Below are 18011 nucleotides of genomic sequence, written 5' to 3'. Positions count from 1 at the left end.
CTGGTGGTGGCTCGGGCGGCGTAGTCACGCTGACGCGTTGACGGCGACGGCGCTCGGGGAGCGGAAGATGGGTCGAGTCAGCGCAGAGGTTACCGGAGGGGTTGGCCTTGGCAAAGCGGCTGGCCACCTTGCTGCCCACGTACCGAGCGTGGAATCTGGCGGTAGGCACCCGGGCTCGTTCCGTGGTTAGCAACTGGCAGCAGGAGTCCTCTCCGTAGCTGGGACGGTGAGTTCTGCGCTCCACGGTGGCTCAGCTGCCCGGATCCGCCGCTCGGACGATGGGAACGCCCCGTTTTCAGGATTGCCCGTCTCCGAGGACGTCAGGAGGCAGACGCTGTCGGGCCCTTTGTGCTCGAGTCCGAAACCCGACGGCACAGACCCTGACACCAGCGTCTTGTCCGAGCTGTTCGAGTCAGACTGCCTGCCTTCTATCTCCTCGTCTTCCTCTTCTCTCCCCTCTGCCGTGCCACCATATGATTGGTTCCCGTTCGCTCACACGTGCCATGCCCCGCCGACGTCTTTCTTTTTGATGTGTCGCACGTGCCTGCTGTGTGGTGTCTCTGTCGTGTCACACTACCGCGTTTGCAGCACTCGCGACACCACATTACAGCACCGAGTACACCGCACCGCCGTACTGGACTTACACTCACTCATCACACCACAGACATCTCTAGATGCTAAGCAATGACGTGTTTCATACTTTATTCGGAAAAAGCAGGACGTAGACATGTGTGTGAGCTGTGTGCCACAAAACAAACAATACTGATCGCGCGTTTCAACTGTATATAAAAATGCCGGTATATTCGCTAAGTAAATACTAACCGTTTACTTACTACAAAAAGCACTAGCCCCTTAGTAAGTCAAGGTAGTAAAATGTGGGTTAGTGAAATTCACTGCCATGGTTATTAGGCGAATAGTTGAAATTCGAATGGCTACTCTGTTACTAGGTTGTTGGTAACCGCACTAGCAACATAGTGTCTGCACTCTAGGGTTAACCAATGTGTTGTTTTGAAGTTTCAATGCGCAGCAATCACAACTTCATTCATTTTATTTATTTATCCTGGCTTCTAAGTTACCCTGTTTAGTTGTAAACATGCGTTCGTATAATATATTTTATATATGACGATAGATGTCTAATTTATATGTAATATTTTTCTTCCGGTTTTCGCGGAATTCATGGACAACCTCACTCGGTGGTGCATCTGGGGTACTGCGCAAAGAACTTAATTTTGATAGGCGTCAGCGCCGAGACAACAACATGCAGTAATCGTCCGAATAACTTTTGCCTACATTTCCGGCAGCGTGCTTCCTTGAGCTCTATGTTGGGTGTATGACGCTGCTACGGAAAGAATATATTTCCATTACATGTGTACCTCCAAAAAATTGGTGCACCGGTGATTTTTATTGTATCACTATCAAAAAAGGTATCGCGGCACTGCACTGTTGTTTACTGAGTAAAACCAGAAAAATCATATCACACTTTGAATCCATCCTTGACGCGAAGGTATTCAAAAAGAAACATTTTTAGGACCTTCATATGCCGTTTCTTCCTGAAAGGAAGAAACGGCATATGAAATTGCAGAACCTATTTTCCTGGTAACTTTGCTGTAACTATAATACTCGTTCATACCATTACTATCAGCCGCGACGTAGTGTACGATGATGACCTGATGATGTTCATAAACAAGCGATATAAGAAGTATGAAAGAAATGTATTTGTTGCGCATCGTCGTACTGTTATTTTAAGGGAATTGCCTAGTCACTGTGAAAGCTAATGAAAACAAACCCTTAGTGGATTGCGCCGACAGTTGAACACTGTACGTGTAACAGTGTAGCAGTGAATGGGTATGTGTACCATGCAAGTGGCGTGATGTGCGTTTTACGGACTTGTATTTGGAGTAGGAAACGCTTTGTTTGAAACACATGCCATTCCCACGTACGTAAAAGGGGATGGAAGGAAACGCTAACGGCGCGGCGCGTTGTTTTAACCGCGCTCTGGCCTCCGGGGCAATGCTACTAGATGCTTCCTGATTGTATCATTGATGACTAGAGGCTTTTTTATCACCGTCCAGGCTACAACCGCTTGAAAATAAATGCTAAGCACCAGATAATGCAGGTGCCGCATATTCGCGCTTCTTTCCATCCCCACTGTATGTCAGAGCGCCGAAACAGTTAGCTGTGCACTATGCAGTATGATCTAGGCAATCAAGAGCTTTAGTTTGTCTGTAGAGTTCCTAAGGTGTGCAGATACCCGTTTACGGGAGCCGCTGACAGCAGCAGCAATGGTCTGGTATAGATATTTTGTGGCGTTTTGTCCGTATTCAATATATCGTCGCATCCATATTTGTGCCTTGCTGTGCGCAAGCGACGACAAGGAAGACAGCCGATCCGCTCGACAGGCGCAGCGCAAAAGAGCAAAAAAGAAGACGTTTTTGTGGGCGCCTTGTCTGTTTTCTCAAGGATACCGGACTGATTCGCCGTTTGTGATGTCAAACGCGGAACTGTTACGTCGGCTGAAAGAATGACTTTTCTCTCCTCCTCTCTAACTTTCCTTCCCCCTTCCCCAGTGCAGGGTAGCCTACCGGGCTCAGCCCTGGTTAACCTCCCCGCCTTTCTTTTATTTTTATTCTCTCTCTCTCTCTCTCCGAGTACGACACGCCGTACTTCTGCCTTTCTCAATAAAGCTTGTGTGTTTTAAAATTCGTGACACTGGTAGAGGTGCTGGGTATCATCGCCTCATGATTGGTACTCCTGCGAGTAGCCCTGCATCCAGCCCCACAGACCGCCACGCATGGAGACGCCTGTATACCGCTCTAGCCGTCGCCTTCAAGGTCTGAGATAAGCATTTCGCCTCTTACAAGGACCGCCGCTGCCGACAGCGCAAGACATGGCATTTTCAAGGAGCCCTACACAGGTAACGGTCCAGATTCTTCACATTCCTGAGCCATTTCACGGCCGCTCGAACAAAGATGCGGAAGACTGGCTTGAGCAGTTTGAACGGGTAGACAGCGCGCAAACGTGGTTCATATACCGCGAGGCAACTTTGACAACATGGGAAGAGATTTGCCGTCGGTTATGCGATACCTTCGGTAACACAGACAGGCGTGAAAACGCACAACGCCTTCTTGAGTAACACATCCAACGGTTACGCGAAGGCGTCGCCATGTTTGTCGACAACATTGTTACGGGTAGCTTAGTAACTATTTATTAAACAGTTCAAACAGCGCAGGGTGGACAAGATGGCGGCAGTCCAGCAACAACCAGAGAAGCGACGTCGTCTTCCTCGTCTTTCATGCAGCCACGCCGCGGCGTCTGTGTGGTATCATAAGCCCCCGGCGGTAGAAGCACCGTCTCGGTGCTTAATCTACACAGATGTGGTCGAGGGAGGGTAATAAGGCTTGAGCCTAGACACGTGAACGACGTCGCTCGTAGCTGACGATGACGTTGTGGATCGGCTGGGCCGATCTCATGCGTAACGTCAGTGACTTGGCGAACGACACGGTATGTGGTCCAGTGTACCATGACAGGAGTTTCTCAAAAAGCCCCACACGCCGAGTGGGAGACCAGAGGAGCACAAGAGAACCCGGGGAGAAGTGCACGTCTCTATGACGACAATCATAGAGCTGTCTTTGGTGCTCCTGCGAGGCCTCGAGGCGATTACGGGCGAGTTGGTGCGCGTGGTCGGCGCAGGCGATGGCTTCGGCGGCATATTCGGTTGCGGAGGGCAGCAAGGTGTCCAAGGGTAGTGCGGGTTCTCGTCCGTATAGGAGATAGAATGGCGAATAGCCGGCAGTGTCGCGACGCAAGGAATTGTAGGAGAACGTCACATAGGGCAAATGAATGTCCCCGTCCTGGTGATCAGCCGCAACGTATTTCGCGAGCATGTCGGTGATGGTCCTGTTGAGGCGGTCCGTGAGGCCGTTCGTCTGTGGATGGTACGAAGTCGTAAACTTGTGTTTGGTATGGCAAGAGCGCAGGATTTTGTCTACGACATCTGAGAGCAAGGTGCGGCCACGGTCAGTAAGAAGTTGGCGAGGGGCTCCGTGCACTAAAATTATGTCGTAAAACAGAAAGTCCGCAACGTCGGTAGCGCAACTCGTCGGAAGCGCTCGTGTGATAGCGTACCGCGTCGCGTAGTCTGTGGCGACAGCAATCCATTTATTTTCGGAGCTGGAGAGTGGGAAAGGACCAAGCAGATCGAGACCAACTCGAAAAAAAGGTTCAGCGGGAACGTCGATCGGCTCAAGGCAGCCAGCTGGAAGGGCAGACGGCCTCTTGCGGCGCTAGCAGGGCTCACAAGCGGCGACATAGTGTCGAACAGCACGGGCAAGTCCAGGCCAAAAAAACGACGACGTACACGGTCGTATGTGCGGGAAACGCCGAAGTAGCCCGCCAAGGGAGCGTCATGAAGTTGGTGAAGGACAGTCGAACACAGGTGGGCTGGTATGACGAGGAGTAAGTCGGAGCCGAGTGGATCGAGGTTGCGGCGGTATACGATCCTGTCTTTGACGAGATACATTCGTAGAGGCGCGTCGCGAGGCGTTGACTCTAGTTGGTCAACAATGGCTCGTAAATAAGAGTCCTGGCGTTGCTCTTCGCCAATTTTGAGCAGCTGCGACACAGAAAAAACGTCTGCGATGGTGTCAGTATCGGTTGCTTCCTCCACAGGGTAGCGGGATAAACAATCCGCATCCTGATGCAATCGCCCTGTTTTATAAGTTAAAGAGAACGTGTATTGTTGCTGGCGTAGAGCCCAGCGAGCGAGTCGTCTTGTGGGATCCTTGAGTGAGGCTAGCCAGCAGAGCGCTTGATGGTCGGTGACGACACGGAATGGGCGCCCGTATAAGTGTGGACGAAACTGGGCAACTGCCCACACAAGAGCGAGGCACTCGCGCTCCGTGATTGAATAGTTGCGCTCGGCGGGAGATCGCAGTCGGCTTGCATAGCCTATAACACGGTCGTGTCCACGTTGGTGTTGCAATAACATTCCTCCTATGCCATGCCCACTGGCGTCAGTGCGGATGTCGGTTGAAGCTGATGGGTCGACGTGGGCCAAGACTGGCGGCGTGGTAAGCAGGGTCGTAAGTTGGGAAAAAGATGAGGCTTGATCAGGGCCCCAGTAAAACGGGGCGTATTTCTTTAAGAGGTCTGTGAGTGGTCGTGCAATGGTCGCAAAATCCTTGCGACCATTGCACAGCCCCACAAAGCTGCGAACATCCTTTGGGGACTTCGGAACAGGAACGTTTATAACGGCGCGAATTTTCTCTGGATCTGGGCGCACGCCAGTGTCATCGACGAGGTGGCCAAGCACGGTGAATTGACGATGAACAAAGTGGCATTTGGAGGAGTTCAGTTGAAGTCCGGCTCTACGGAAAACGTCAAGAATTGCCTCTAAGCGACCGAGATGCGAGTCGAATGTGGGCGAAAAACAATAACGTCGTCGAGATACCACAAGCAGGTGGACCATTTGAACCCTTCGAGCAATGAGTACATCATTCTTTCGAAGGTTGCCGGCGCATTAGAGACCGAAGGGCATCACCTTGAACTGAAAAGACCATCAGGAGTGACAAATGCGGTCTTCTCGCAGTCCATGTCATCGACGGCTATCTGCCAGTAGCCAGACCGAAGGTCGATAGTTGAAAAATAAGTAGCACCATATAGGCAGTTTAGGGCGTCGTTGATGCGGGGCAAAGGGTAACCATCTTTTTTTTTGTAATATTGTTGACGTTCCGATAATCTACACAAAAGCGCCATGTTCCATCCTTCTCTTTGACAAGGACGACGGGAGAAGCCCCGGGGCTGCACGAGGGTTCGATAATGTCTATCGCGAGCATCTTCTCGACTTCCTGTTGTATTGCTGTGCGCTCCGACGCGGAAACACGATATGGACGCCTGTGAATTGGATTCGCATCGCCAGTATTGATGCGATGCGTAACGATGGTCGTTTGGCTTAAGGATGCACTGGCAAAGTAAAAAAAAATATCGCGATAGCGCTCCAGAACATGGCAGAGAGCTGCAGCTTGATCAGACGTGAGGTCCGATGAAACCATCCGTTGAATGTCGACGCCCGAGGATGGTGATGAAGTTGAACCTTGGGCTGAGCTGCAGCGATCACCCACTCTGAAGGGCTCGACATGCGGTCCTGAAGAGCGGTAATTTGGGCGAGGGAGATACCCTGTCGAAAAACTTGTGCAGTCAGTGCGAAATTGACAAGAGGAAGGCAGGTGCGGTTTCCAGTAATTGTCAGAATCGTGTGCGGAACAGCGACGCCACGCGTAAGCATCGCGGCAGGAATCGATGCAACCATGCAATCGCGGTCAGGTATAGGTGGCGTGGAGGATAAGTCGACGTGCATAACGTAGTTAGGCGGGAGGCGTATGAAATCTATGCAGCTGAGACGACTTTGAAGTGGGTTGGTCAGATCGGAAAGGAGAGGCAAATCAAGGTGAAGAGAGCCGGCTGAACAGTCTATGAGCGCAGAGCGCTAGGAAATCCATACCGTGAATGAGTTCATGAGGGCAATGTTCGATAACGGCAAAAAGAACGACAGCGCTTCCATCTTCAATAGTAACTCGGGCAGAGCACATCCCCCGTCGGTGACTCGTACGGCTCGGTTTAGGACTGGCGTGACAACTTAAATAGGCGGCGAAGAGCAGCTCTCATAATGGACACATGCGCCCCAATATCTATTAACGCGCTCACAGGAACATCGTCCACAGTAAAGTCCAAAAGATTCCGGTTGGTCGTTAACGTCAAACGAGGATTTCTTGCTGAGGTCGCCAATGCAGCTCCACCTCCAGAAGCTGCACTGCCTAGTTTTTCGGTCGGAGGCGCTGCGAATAGGTCGAAGAGGCAGCACGGCGAGATTGTGGGGGCGAGCGAGATTGACGGCGAGCAGGGAATGGTGAGCGGTCGTAGCGAGGTCTGGTCAGAGGTGCGGCAGGAGCAGAGTGTGGTCGGCATAGAAGATGCAAGTGCTGAGGACGACTGGGTGACAGAACTGGGCTGGTGTGGAGACCGACAGTGTGCCGGTGGAGCTCAGTGGTTGTGGCATTGGCGAGCGATATGACCAACGCGTCGACAGTTAAAACACATGGGCTTGTCGTCAAAGGTACGCCATTCGGACAGGTTGCGTTGTCGAGAATAATGGGAAGCAAGTCGATGAGCGGACGGCCGACGATAAGAACGCTCAGCAGTGTATACAGGTGGAACAGGATGTAGGCCGACGTTCGATATTCTTGACGGACGACGGCCTGGATCAAGGCTAAGGAGGCGCTGTGTTCGGAAGGCGCGTGATGCTTTGAGGTACGCGGCGGGCTTTAGCTTGTTCGAGACGGCGCCATTCTTTAAGGATCGTGTCGATGCTCGCGACGTCGTTAAAAACCAGCAGATTGAAGGCGTCGTCGGCAATACCTTTTAGGACGTAGTTAACTTTCTCGTCCTCCAACATGGGCTGGTCGGCCTTGCTACAAAGAGCCAAGACGTCAAGAATGTAGGAAACGTAGGATTCCGTAGATGTCTGGGCGCGTGTGGCAAGAGCCTTCTTTGCAGCGAGCTGACGACCAGAGGAATCGCCGAAAAGGTCGCGGATCTTCCCTTTGAGAGATCTCAGCTCGTTATTTCGTCTTCGTGGGTTTCAAACCATGTCCGCGGAGTGCCGTCGAGGTAGAAAATAACGTTAGCGAGCATGAGTGTGTGATCCCAGCGGTGCGTAGCACTGACGCACTCGTACCGGTGCTGCCAGGTGTCATCGTCGGTAGAACCATCTCCAGAGAAAGTGCCTGGATCTCGGGGGAGGGGGGGGCGAGAACGTGACGTACGTTGCAGCTGGAGCGGAAGGGGTCGGCGGTGATGAATCTCCGGCAGGCGAAGTCGGTGAGGGCTCGCCGCTGTTGCGAGCGCTGCGCGTCTTCATGGAGGCACGGGAATCATCCACCTCCACCAATCTCCCTCGTTGTCTTCCTCGTCTTTCATGCAGCCACGCTGCGGCGGCTGTGTTGTATCAATATGGTACATTTGTTCCACCGTGAGCACACCAACAAGTCCGAGTCTAGAAAGCTAAGCCACCTCATCAGGGGCGCAGAGAACAAATACTTGTTCGTCTTGTGCGCAATCGGCCGACAACAGTCGACGAGTTCATCAGGGAGCTGCAGCAACAGTACTATCAATGCGCTCGCCTAGCCACCGGTGAACCCACAGGTTCTGCAGCACTCACCGCGACCGATGAGTATTCTCTGCGCTTGCTGATTTGTCAGGTCGTGCGCGAGGTGATTGTTACGTCGTCCGCCAGGAACTTCGACAGGCGTTTGCCTCTCCCGAGCAATACTCCGACCCGTCGCACCAGCCCAACGCATATACCTACGCCGACGCTGGACGTCGTCCATTGGCTCCAGAACTAATATACCAGCCAGACATAGACAGCTATGCAGACGCTGTTCGTCGACCATTGTTCATGCCGGTGCAGCAGTACCATCAAACGCCTCCTGTTGCAACCTGGGCCCAGCAGGATTCCGTAAGGCGACCCAAACTGCGTAAGACCAATATATGGCGCACTGCGGATTGTCGGCCACTGTGCTATAAGTGTGAAGAGCCAGGGCACATTTACCGTCTTTGCCCTTATCGCGCAGCTGGATACCGCGGAAGTGCACCTGCCGCTGCGCTCCAACAGCTTGGTGAAAGCCGCACCCCGATCGACGGTGACCTGGCTGGTCGGCAGGAGAGCTCAGCTACCTTCCAGATGCGCTCACATCTCCGGCTCGTTTTGCTTCACCGAGCCGCTGCAGGTTTGCTGACGCCATCAGAGGTCGGTTAACTGAAAGCTGCGAGCTCTGGGGAAAGGTTGCAAGTCCTCGAATTGCCCAAAATGTCCCATTATTGCCGAAACACCAGGACGACCAGCAAGAAGATAACGCCGAGACATCTATGACTGTCGACCTCACCGTGACGGTAGATGGGCTTGAAGTGACCGCCTCAGTCGATACTGGCACAGACTTTTCTGTTATGAGTGAGCGACTGGCAGACAAAGTAAAGTCAGATAGGAAGGGATGGGCCCTTATATTCGAAATGCTGGGGTACAGGTATTCACGCACACATGCCTACAGACAAATGTACATCAAGACTCACGATCGCGAATATAGCTTTCGTAGCCACATTCGTGGTCCTACAGGAGTGCTGCAAAAACTGATTCTAGGAATGGACTTCTTAATAGAGTACTGCGCCGTTGTCACCATATGTGATGGCGTGATAACATTCGCCTTTGACAAGCGCCTGACCCAAGACGCAGACCAAGAACCCAAGGCGCTACGTGTGGTCGACGAAGGCGTCTGCGTGCCGCCGCTATCATGTAGTCGTCTTTCCGGCCGTTGCGGCGTACAGTGTAATGAAGACGCCATAGTCGAACGCACAACTGCCCTTCTCTTCCGTCAAGTTGTTGCCATCGCTCGTGGCACCGTCAGCTTCGTCAATTGGCATACCGAGGTGCCCCTGACCAACTTGACGAATGAGCGACGGCACATATGTAAATACACTGCTGTGGTATACTTCGACGAACTCTGCTACTCTTGCGACTGCCTTGCTAGCAGCTACGCACGCGGAAGCAACGGCTCGTACAGCACCCAGCTGTTGACATTAAATGAAATCCGTAAAGTCGCAGAACGAGTGAACTCTGAACATTACAGAGAGTGAACAGGTACGCAAACAGCCTAATGGCCTGAACAGCTTGGCATGTGAAGCTGAAAACACTCACCGTTCCCGAGAACAGCACAAGATGCCCGTGAGAGAGATGTCCTGCCCGGGCGTCATTATGTCATGTAAAAGCTTGATGCCTCGCGTGTTGTTGCTGGCCATGGTGTGCATGAGCTGCAGGTTTCTTTCGAGCCAAAACTTGATCTGCATTTTGGAGAAGACACTTCAGTACTTCGCAACGCGAGGATGCTATATCAGGGACAAGAAATATGAATGACAGCTTAAACACAAGATATTTCCTGCAGTGATGCTTAAGCGAAATGGTAAGTCAGCTTAGAGCCCGAAATTCCTCCGAGGACGCTATTGTAATATTTTTCAGAACCATTATATCAGAATAGAAAAATGAACGTCAAATTATTGCTTTCGAATTTCGCATGTAACTCCAGCATGCGAAGTAAAATTCTTTACTTTTCTTATTTTGGACACATTGGCTCAATAAAATTTCCTTGAATTTGCCATGTTAAATCTGGCTCCCTCAAGGGAGCCCTTCAACCGCTTTTTCAAGATAGCCTGGAAACGCTCCAAATTTGTTGTCAAAGCTATTGTGAACATGTGAGTCAAGCATTATTGCATTGCACGCAGTGGGACATTTACAACTTTGTCTCGAAGGCGGCAATGAGTTGCTTGCTTTCTACTTGCCAAACTACACAGAAGGCAGGAGCAGAGGAAGACAACATGTAGTGGCGAGGTAGTGGCCTGTTGGCACTCTGGTGCATGTTTCTGCACAAGAGTACAGCCTCAAAGAACGCGTACTGCGTAGCGAAGGTGCTGTGGCTGCCCACTGGGTGCCACCATTGTGCATGTCTGAATCAGAAGAACAGGCCAACACAAAAAAAGAGAACGAGAAAATTCTCAAGCCAGTTCTAAGACGTAACATTCCGGCAGCTCATGACAACCTTGCCCTCCCATGTTGGTACACACAGGCTTGAGCATAAGCCAGGCAACTTGTTACATGGCAGCACTTCATCTTAGCTTACAATATTGCACCAACTACAGCTGAAAACAAGATTCTGGAAATGTTTAGTTCAACGACAGCTGCAAAAGATGTCTGTAAAGCACATTTGAAATAAACACAGTGGTGTTAACTTAGGATGACCACTTGCACAACATTCACTCGAAGGACAATTGAGCCTGCAGTTGTATGTCCACTCTGTGTCCGAGCAAAATTTGCATTTAGTGAATCAGCCATGTTTATACTGCCGAAGTGGCCAGTCAAGACAATACCATGCGGCTACTAAACGTGCAAGACTCTGGATCAGACGATGGAACGGTTTAACAGCCAGCGGATCAAATCCACGTTACGTCTCACCTGCGGCAATGCAAGGTTGTCATTTTTTTGCTGTCTGCTGCCTGCACCTTCCAGTTCACTTATCTTTCCCCTGGCATCCACAAGAGCTCGGGCAAGGAGCTTGTTCTTCCGAAGTATGGCTCAAAATTTCTGTACTTGGCTGCACACAGGATGACAAAATGCTAAGAGCTGTACAATCCAATGTGCAAGCTACAAGGTCTACAAAGACAGCATAAAGTAATATTTGAAGACAACTATATCTTGTCTAACACATCCTCTTTCTCCATTAGTTACAAAACCAACATGCCAGCAACACACAGATGATATCAGGTGTGTAGAGCATAAAATTGTATGTTTCATTCCCAGCTGCGATGGCTACATTTTGATGGCAGTGAAAGCCTGCATTAAAGGTACACTAAAGGCAAATAACAATTTATGTCAGAGTGACAGCTCAATGTATGACAACGTCTAAAACGGCAGTATTATCAACAACAGCGCCCTACAGGCAGAGAATTAAGCTAAACGTATCGCACGATGAGCGCCACGAGCGGGACATTTTGGAAATGATACCGATGACTTGTGAGTGTCCGACTGCAATTAATCACTCGTAATCAAACTAGCTACATTAAAAAAAAACTTCCGTGCATCAAGAGGCGTAATAAAATGCTGCTTGTTTGTTTCTGTTTGAGTGATTGAAAAAAGAACCTCTTTGGCGTTGCCATGGGGAACGGCGCGCGTGGTTCAATGGTTTCGTTTTCGCCGATTTGCGCTTCGCGCAGCGCCCTGCTCACGCGGTGACGTCTCAGTGGTACTTTCGGTATCGCCTACTGCCACGTGTGTTTTGCGCGCTCGTGAAAGTCACTCTCCCAGAAAGTTCGACAAAATGCCGCATGCATGTGATGTTGCCGGGTGTCCGAATGGTGCACGCTGCGAGTGCACGCCGCCGCGCAGTAAAGGCGGGCAACGTTGGGCACGACAAGAGTGACGTGTGAAAGGCCGCTTTCAGGCGGGTGATTTAAGTGCGCTAATGCGATGCGGACCACTGAAACGTGATGTAATTTCAAAATAAGCACTTCCTTCGCACAAACTTAGCACTACGAGGTTTCTGGACGGCTATTTCAACAATCAACTACGACTCAATATTTGCCTTTAGTGTCCCTTTAAGTTTCATTTAGGTGAACGTCAGTATTTCAGGCAGTCAAAACTGACACATCGTAACAGCATCGCCTACAACAGTGGTGTTGCATTGATCAATCATTTCGTGAGTCACACTGAAAGCTATGTAGCATTTCAAAAACGTTAGAGAAGCAAGGTTGTTTCCCGGCCGAAAAAAAATAGACACCATTTCCGCAAACAATGCGCCTGTACAGGACACCTGCAAGTTTGTTTTAAAATTTTCTGTTCAGGTCTTTGGAACTCGAAAATCTATGCATGCTTAGAATGTGGCAAACTGGCTCTGCATAAGGACGCAAAATGGAGCAAGGCTAGATTAATGGAAGAAAAAAAATTCGGCAGATCCCACGTACCATGGGAGTCGATGTCATGCGAAGCATGCAGCGGAAAGGTGACTGTGGCGTAATTTTTTTTACTGAGCGAAACATTACAAAATTACGCTGAAGATTTGTGTAAATTTTAAACACACACATTGAAGAGCAGCATATGTGTTATATAACCAGTTATTTACAGTTGGGTAATGCTGCCAACGGCAACGTGGGTATTATACCAACACCAGCAGCGGTAAGCTGATATGTAGTTCTTATATTTGTCCCTTATGATGCAGAACGCACGCACGTTTCACAAACCCGTGTGCATGTGTGGAAGAAGTTCTTGACAGTTCTTGAACAAGAACATCATCCCCTTGATCAGTGAGCACCATCAGCTGGTCATGACTTGTTATCGGATCAGGTCGTGATAGCGGTGACGAGGGGTCCAGGTGTAGTGAAGTATGAGATACAGTAAATTTGTTGGAAATCGTGGATGCCTCGGTCCTTTCGTCGGCAAATTGTCTGTCGATTGAGCTGGCAACATGTCGGAATCTGAAGGCCATCGAGGCTGATAGGCCTGGACAGTGCTACTTAGACCAACATCAGTGGATGGCGCTTGTCGTATTCGTAGATGAATGTGGCATCATCCTCTGTCAGTATGAGGCCATCACCCAGCCTCGTAAGAAATGAAGACACTGCGTCGTTCTGGCGGACGAAGTGCACTTTACGGTGCGATGATGTGAATATCATACGTAACTTTCGTAACCTATTACTCCGGGGTCGAGCAATGCTTCAATATAGCTTGCTGAATCATAGGATACAAATGTAATGTTTAATAGACTGCTATAAAAGCGGAGCCAACACTGGAACCACAGACGTCATTCTGATACGACGCCTCTATCGTACGAGTATCATGTAGTGTGCATTGCTTTCTTTTAAAATTTGATAGCAAGCACCACAACCACAGTTGACGTCGCACCGCCATTACGCCTGCATAGACTTCTTTTCCAAACCAGTTTATAGACCTAACGTGGCTTTGTGGTACAATACCTGATTGCCACGCAGAATGCTTGGGTTCGATTCCTGCTGGAACGCTAATTTTCATTTTTTCCATTCGTCGGGTGAACGCTGCAGATGTCGTTTTTACTTAACGATCTGGCACCTAATGTCCGTTTCGCTGTTCGTGTAGATATAAATTGTCAAACACCTGTGGCGTACACCGCGGCACGTAGTAAACGGGTATGTGCCACATGTGTCTACAGGAAAGGGTTTGACGACGTACGCTACAGGATTTTCACGTTATTCATGTCCTGACCCGACAGTCATATTCGTCAAATCCTCTTACCCTCCCATGCCAATTTTGGTCTACACCAAATTAAGGAGTCGATCATGAGAGCCCCCAGATGTAGGCGGATAGATAGATAGATAGATAGATAGATAGATAGATAGATAGATAGATAGATAGATAGATAGATAGATAGATACGTAGATACAAACGCTCAAAGTGCCAAAGGTTCGCTAAGAAATGCTTCGCATTTAAAATAATTTGTAGTCTGAAGCTACAAAGAAAATCCATACGAATTACAAAACAAAACCCTCCTAGTTCACCACAAAAAAGCCACCTAGTTCATGAACAATTCTGTAATGAAAAAATCCCAGGCCACAACAAATTTTCGGTCAACTAAGTGTAGCTTTCCGTTTGTGAAATCTACATGAATTTCCTTTTGTTTTATATGTGAATGCGTTACAATACTACTCACTTGTATAAGGCTAGCTGCAGACAGTTGTCATAGCAACTAGCGAGTTGTACTCTGTACTAGCCATTACACAAACAAAAGCGCGAGGGTGTCCGTTTAAACAAGATGCATGAAAGCACGATGAAAATACAACTAACTGAAAATTCATTCATTTCCCTACATGGCCCAGGAGGGATTGTATGAATAGTGGAGTGGGATGTGCAAAAGGACAGCACGTTCAACGTAATGGTACGAGGGAGCGCCCACCACGCATGTCCGACACCTATATATTCACGAAAAGCGGCACGTTGCGGTTTGTGGAGTGGATTTATGCTCAAACATGTTCATGCTTGCTCATACGAGAAGGCAACCAGTGGCTTTCGTCTTTCTTGGTACAGGATGCTAGTGCGATCCACTCCTCCGGTTATCAGTCTCTCGATTTTTTTTTTCTTCTGGTTAACAGTGTTTTGCAGAAGTCAAGACATGAGAGGCTTTGACTTTTGCGGTATCACCAAAAATAGCATAGCGAGAATTGGGCACGGATATAGTGCAGACTTTACAAGAACACTAGATGGTCTGGAAATGTAACGCAGGCAGTACAATTGGTAGAGCATGCATAACCACCTTGCCCCCCGCCCCCAAATAAAAAAATAATAGAATAAAATAAAAGGTGTCCTCGCATTTATCGCTGGTTTCTGTGTATATACTGAAATGTCGGCTTTCGATTTTGTGAAAAAAGAAAGAAAAATACCCAGCGAAAGAAGCTAGCGCTATTTAGCACTTTTACTCCGATAGCTCGTGAGAAGAAGCAATTCCTAATTACCACAGCCTCGTCCGACTCTCTAAGGTGGTACTCACGTGACGTCATCCGCAAGGGGCGCTAGCGCGGCAGTCGTCACACTCATGATCTCACGCGCGAATGTCATCGTTGGACTACAACCGGTTCTCGGCAGCACGTGTTATGTTGATATTTTTCTAAGAAAACGGCTTAGTGAGGCGCAGCGCCGCGAAACATCTGGCTTTCCTATGCTGGATCGCTGAATGACTACGGCTATAGCGGCGCACTCGCTGACGCCACCTGGCGGCAAGAGCTCAGTGAATACCTCCTATAACAGACGTGATACACAAGATCAACATTACCAACAACAACCTTTCGCAAGGTTTCCATGCCTATGAATGCCCCCATCATACCCTGAAACTATACATTATACCGCGGCTCTTTCTTCGAGCGCGGGACGTTCACATTCGTTCACGTTTTTATCGATAGCGAAGCTCCCACTATCGCGAACTGTTTACTTTCAGTTGCTGCCACACATGTTTTTAGTAGTGAAGGGTGCGTGGGTGCAAGTAAAAAGAGTTTCACAAATTAAGTTTTTTTGTTGTTGTTGTTGGCAGGAGCAAGCTTTCAAAGGACAGCATTAGGTCTTAACGAGGGTCGCTGAAAAGGAGAGTGCGCCACAGTACTAAACACGGAAGCCTACAAGTCACTTTCCCAGTTGGCCGGTCACAAAAACAGCAAAGACAAACGCATGCACAAATGAAGGGACGAAAAAGTGATGCATGCTTAAGGAACTGCATGCTTTCTAAATGGCATTCATTTTCCCCGGTCGTTGTCATTCGACAGTAATGTGCGAACTATTCAAATAGCGCCTGCAAATAAGCGAAACGTAAAGAAACATGAAAGAGAATGCACCAACGGCTTATCGTACCGGCTGCGTGAATGATGACTTGGCAGGCATCGGGGAAGTTCCACCTTGGTTAAACTCGGTCGGTATGCTTCGCCAAACGGAGCAGTTGATGTTCTTAGTGGCCTAGTCGACTGCAAAAACGACCAGCATGGGCAACAACGAGTTAGCATGCACACACACAACGTGAACCATTAGCGGACGTATTCAAAGGCGCGGACAAACGGAAACGTTACAACTGGATGGGTATTGGTGATTATAAGGAAGCATAGGACGCCTAATTTCTGCAGCCCAATAGGGAGCACGGCGCAGCTTCTTGGGGTGGGGGAGGGTGGGAGAAAAGGGGATAGAAGTGTTAAAGATGTAGGGGCTCGGACATGGCAGGAGTCAGCAAACCGCCGGCAAGGGTAGGGGTGGAAAGGTCCCACGCTCAGCGGTAGGCCGCTATTCCCGTCTCCTCCAGGAACTCCGCCAGGCTCCGGAGCGCTGGCAGATGGGGATGAGACGGGAAGAGGAAGTGCGCCAGTGTGGAGGCAGGTAGGCCCTCTCTCCTGTAGGCTGCGGTGACCCTCGAGCGTTCCTGCGCCAAATCAGGGCAGGCACAGATTAGGTGCTCGAGGGTCTCAGGGTCACCGCAACGGCTGCAGGCCGGCGAGGTGCCGCGACCCTTGGCATAGCGGCGGGCCGCGGTCCAGACGCAGCCGGTCCGCAGTCGCAGCAGGGCGGCCCGTTCCCTCCTGGTGAGGCCCGTCTCTGGAAGAAGCTTTGGTCCTCGCCCGTTGGCCACCCTGGTGTCCATGTGGACTATGACGAGGAGCTTCTTGAGACGAGCTTGCGAATAGTCCCTGGCCGCCACGGCCTGGGAGATGGGGATGCTAGTCTGGTGAGCTGCCTTGGCAAGGGTGTCCGCCTCCTCCTTTCCAGCAATGCCCCCATAGGAGGGCAGCCAGTGGAAGGAGACGGACATCCCAGCATCGGTGAGGGCCCGCAATTTGGTTCTTAGGAGGCTGGCCGTAAGCCCGGCTCGACGGCGGTTGGCCAGGGTCTGCAGGGCCGCCTTGCTGTCGCACAGGACTGCAACCGGCTCGGCAGGAATGTCCTCTGCCAGCAGGTCCGCCGCCAGCTGGAGACCAGCCAGTTCCGCAGCCGTAGAGCTCGCCGGGAAGAGCAGCCTGCACTGCCTGCTGCTGGCCCTGGACTGGATCACGCAAGCGGCGGCCGCGGTCCCATCTGGCATAACGGATCCGTTAGTGAACACTTGCAGCCGCCCGTCCAGTTGCTTCTGAAGTTTGCAGGTGGCTGCCTGCTGCAATGCGGCCGCAGGTGTTCGTCGCTTGGTTGCCCCGTCTAAGCAGAGGTGGACCTCTGGTGGCCGGTGGTGTGGCGGCGGAGGGGTAACCGGATCCGAGGCGGCAGATTCTTCGGAAAGATGAGAGGCTGAGCCGCCTTGGATGCTCTCGCTGTCCAGTTCAGAGGGGGCACCAAGTACCACCTTTCGTGGGCTCTCTTCCTCGTCGTCGCTGCTGTCCGCTCGAGGACGCTTGCGGGACGAGGTCAAGTTCATCTGTTACTGCTCTGTGGGTTCATGAAGCGGCGGCGGGGTGTGTCCTATGTTAACGCGACAGCGTTAAAGAGCACGTATCGCAGAAATTCCGCCGTCGGCGTCGGCACCGTTGGTTGTGAGCGAAAAATCATCATCTTGTCCGTGACCGAAAAATCGAAAAAGCTGCAAATAAAATAAAATAAAAATGTTGGATCCCAGTGAGGACCGAACCCAGGCCGTCTGCGTGGCAAGCAGGTGTTCTATCACACAGCCACTCCTCTGCTTGGAGCTGCACTGAAAGTAACTTTCATGCTTCCCAAAAATACGCGTCCTGTATTAAGGTGTCACAGTACGAGATGTAATATCGCAGTAATATTGCGTGGTACAAGCGTACATTGCCATCGGGCGTCACACCATGTCAATATCATAACGACTTGGTGGTTTAAAGACAGCCACCCATTACAAAAGGCACACACATTACTGCGCGTATTCCCTTAAGACCACGTAGTGGGTGCATCGCAACTTGGAAAA

The 18011-nt window shown here is 50.4% G+C and overlaps 1 protein-coding gene across 1 annotated transcript; it reads right to left on the bottom strand.

The window, feature by feature from the left end:
- Positions 1 to 16367: 16367 nt before the first annotated feature.
- On the bottom strand, positions 16368 to 17501 carry LOC119381893 (uncharacterized). The gene has a single exon (XM_037649643.1). The coding sequence runs from the start codon at positions 17499 to 17501 to the stop codon at positions 16368 to 16370; it is 1134 nt and encodes a 377-aa protein (XP_037505571.1).
- Between the last annotated feature and the right edge of the window lie 510 nt (positions 17502 to 18011).

The sequence above is a fragment of the Rhipicephalus sanguineus genome, chromosome 2 (assembly GCF_013339695.2).
Source record: "Rhipicephalus sanguineus isolate Rsan-2018 chromosome 2, BIME_Rsan_1.4, whole genome shotgun sequence".
Taxonomy (NCBI): domain Eukaryota; kingdom Metazoa; phylum Arthropoda; class Arachnida; order Ixodida; family Ixodidae; genus Rhipicephalus; species Rhipicephalus sanguineus.
Note: the sequence above shows the minus strand (reverse complement) of the source record. Positions and strands in the feature narration are given on the sequence as shown.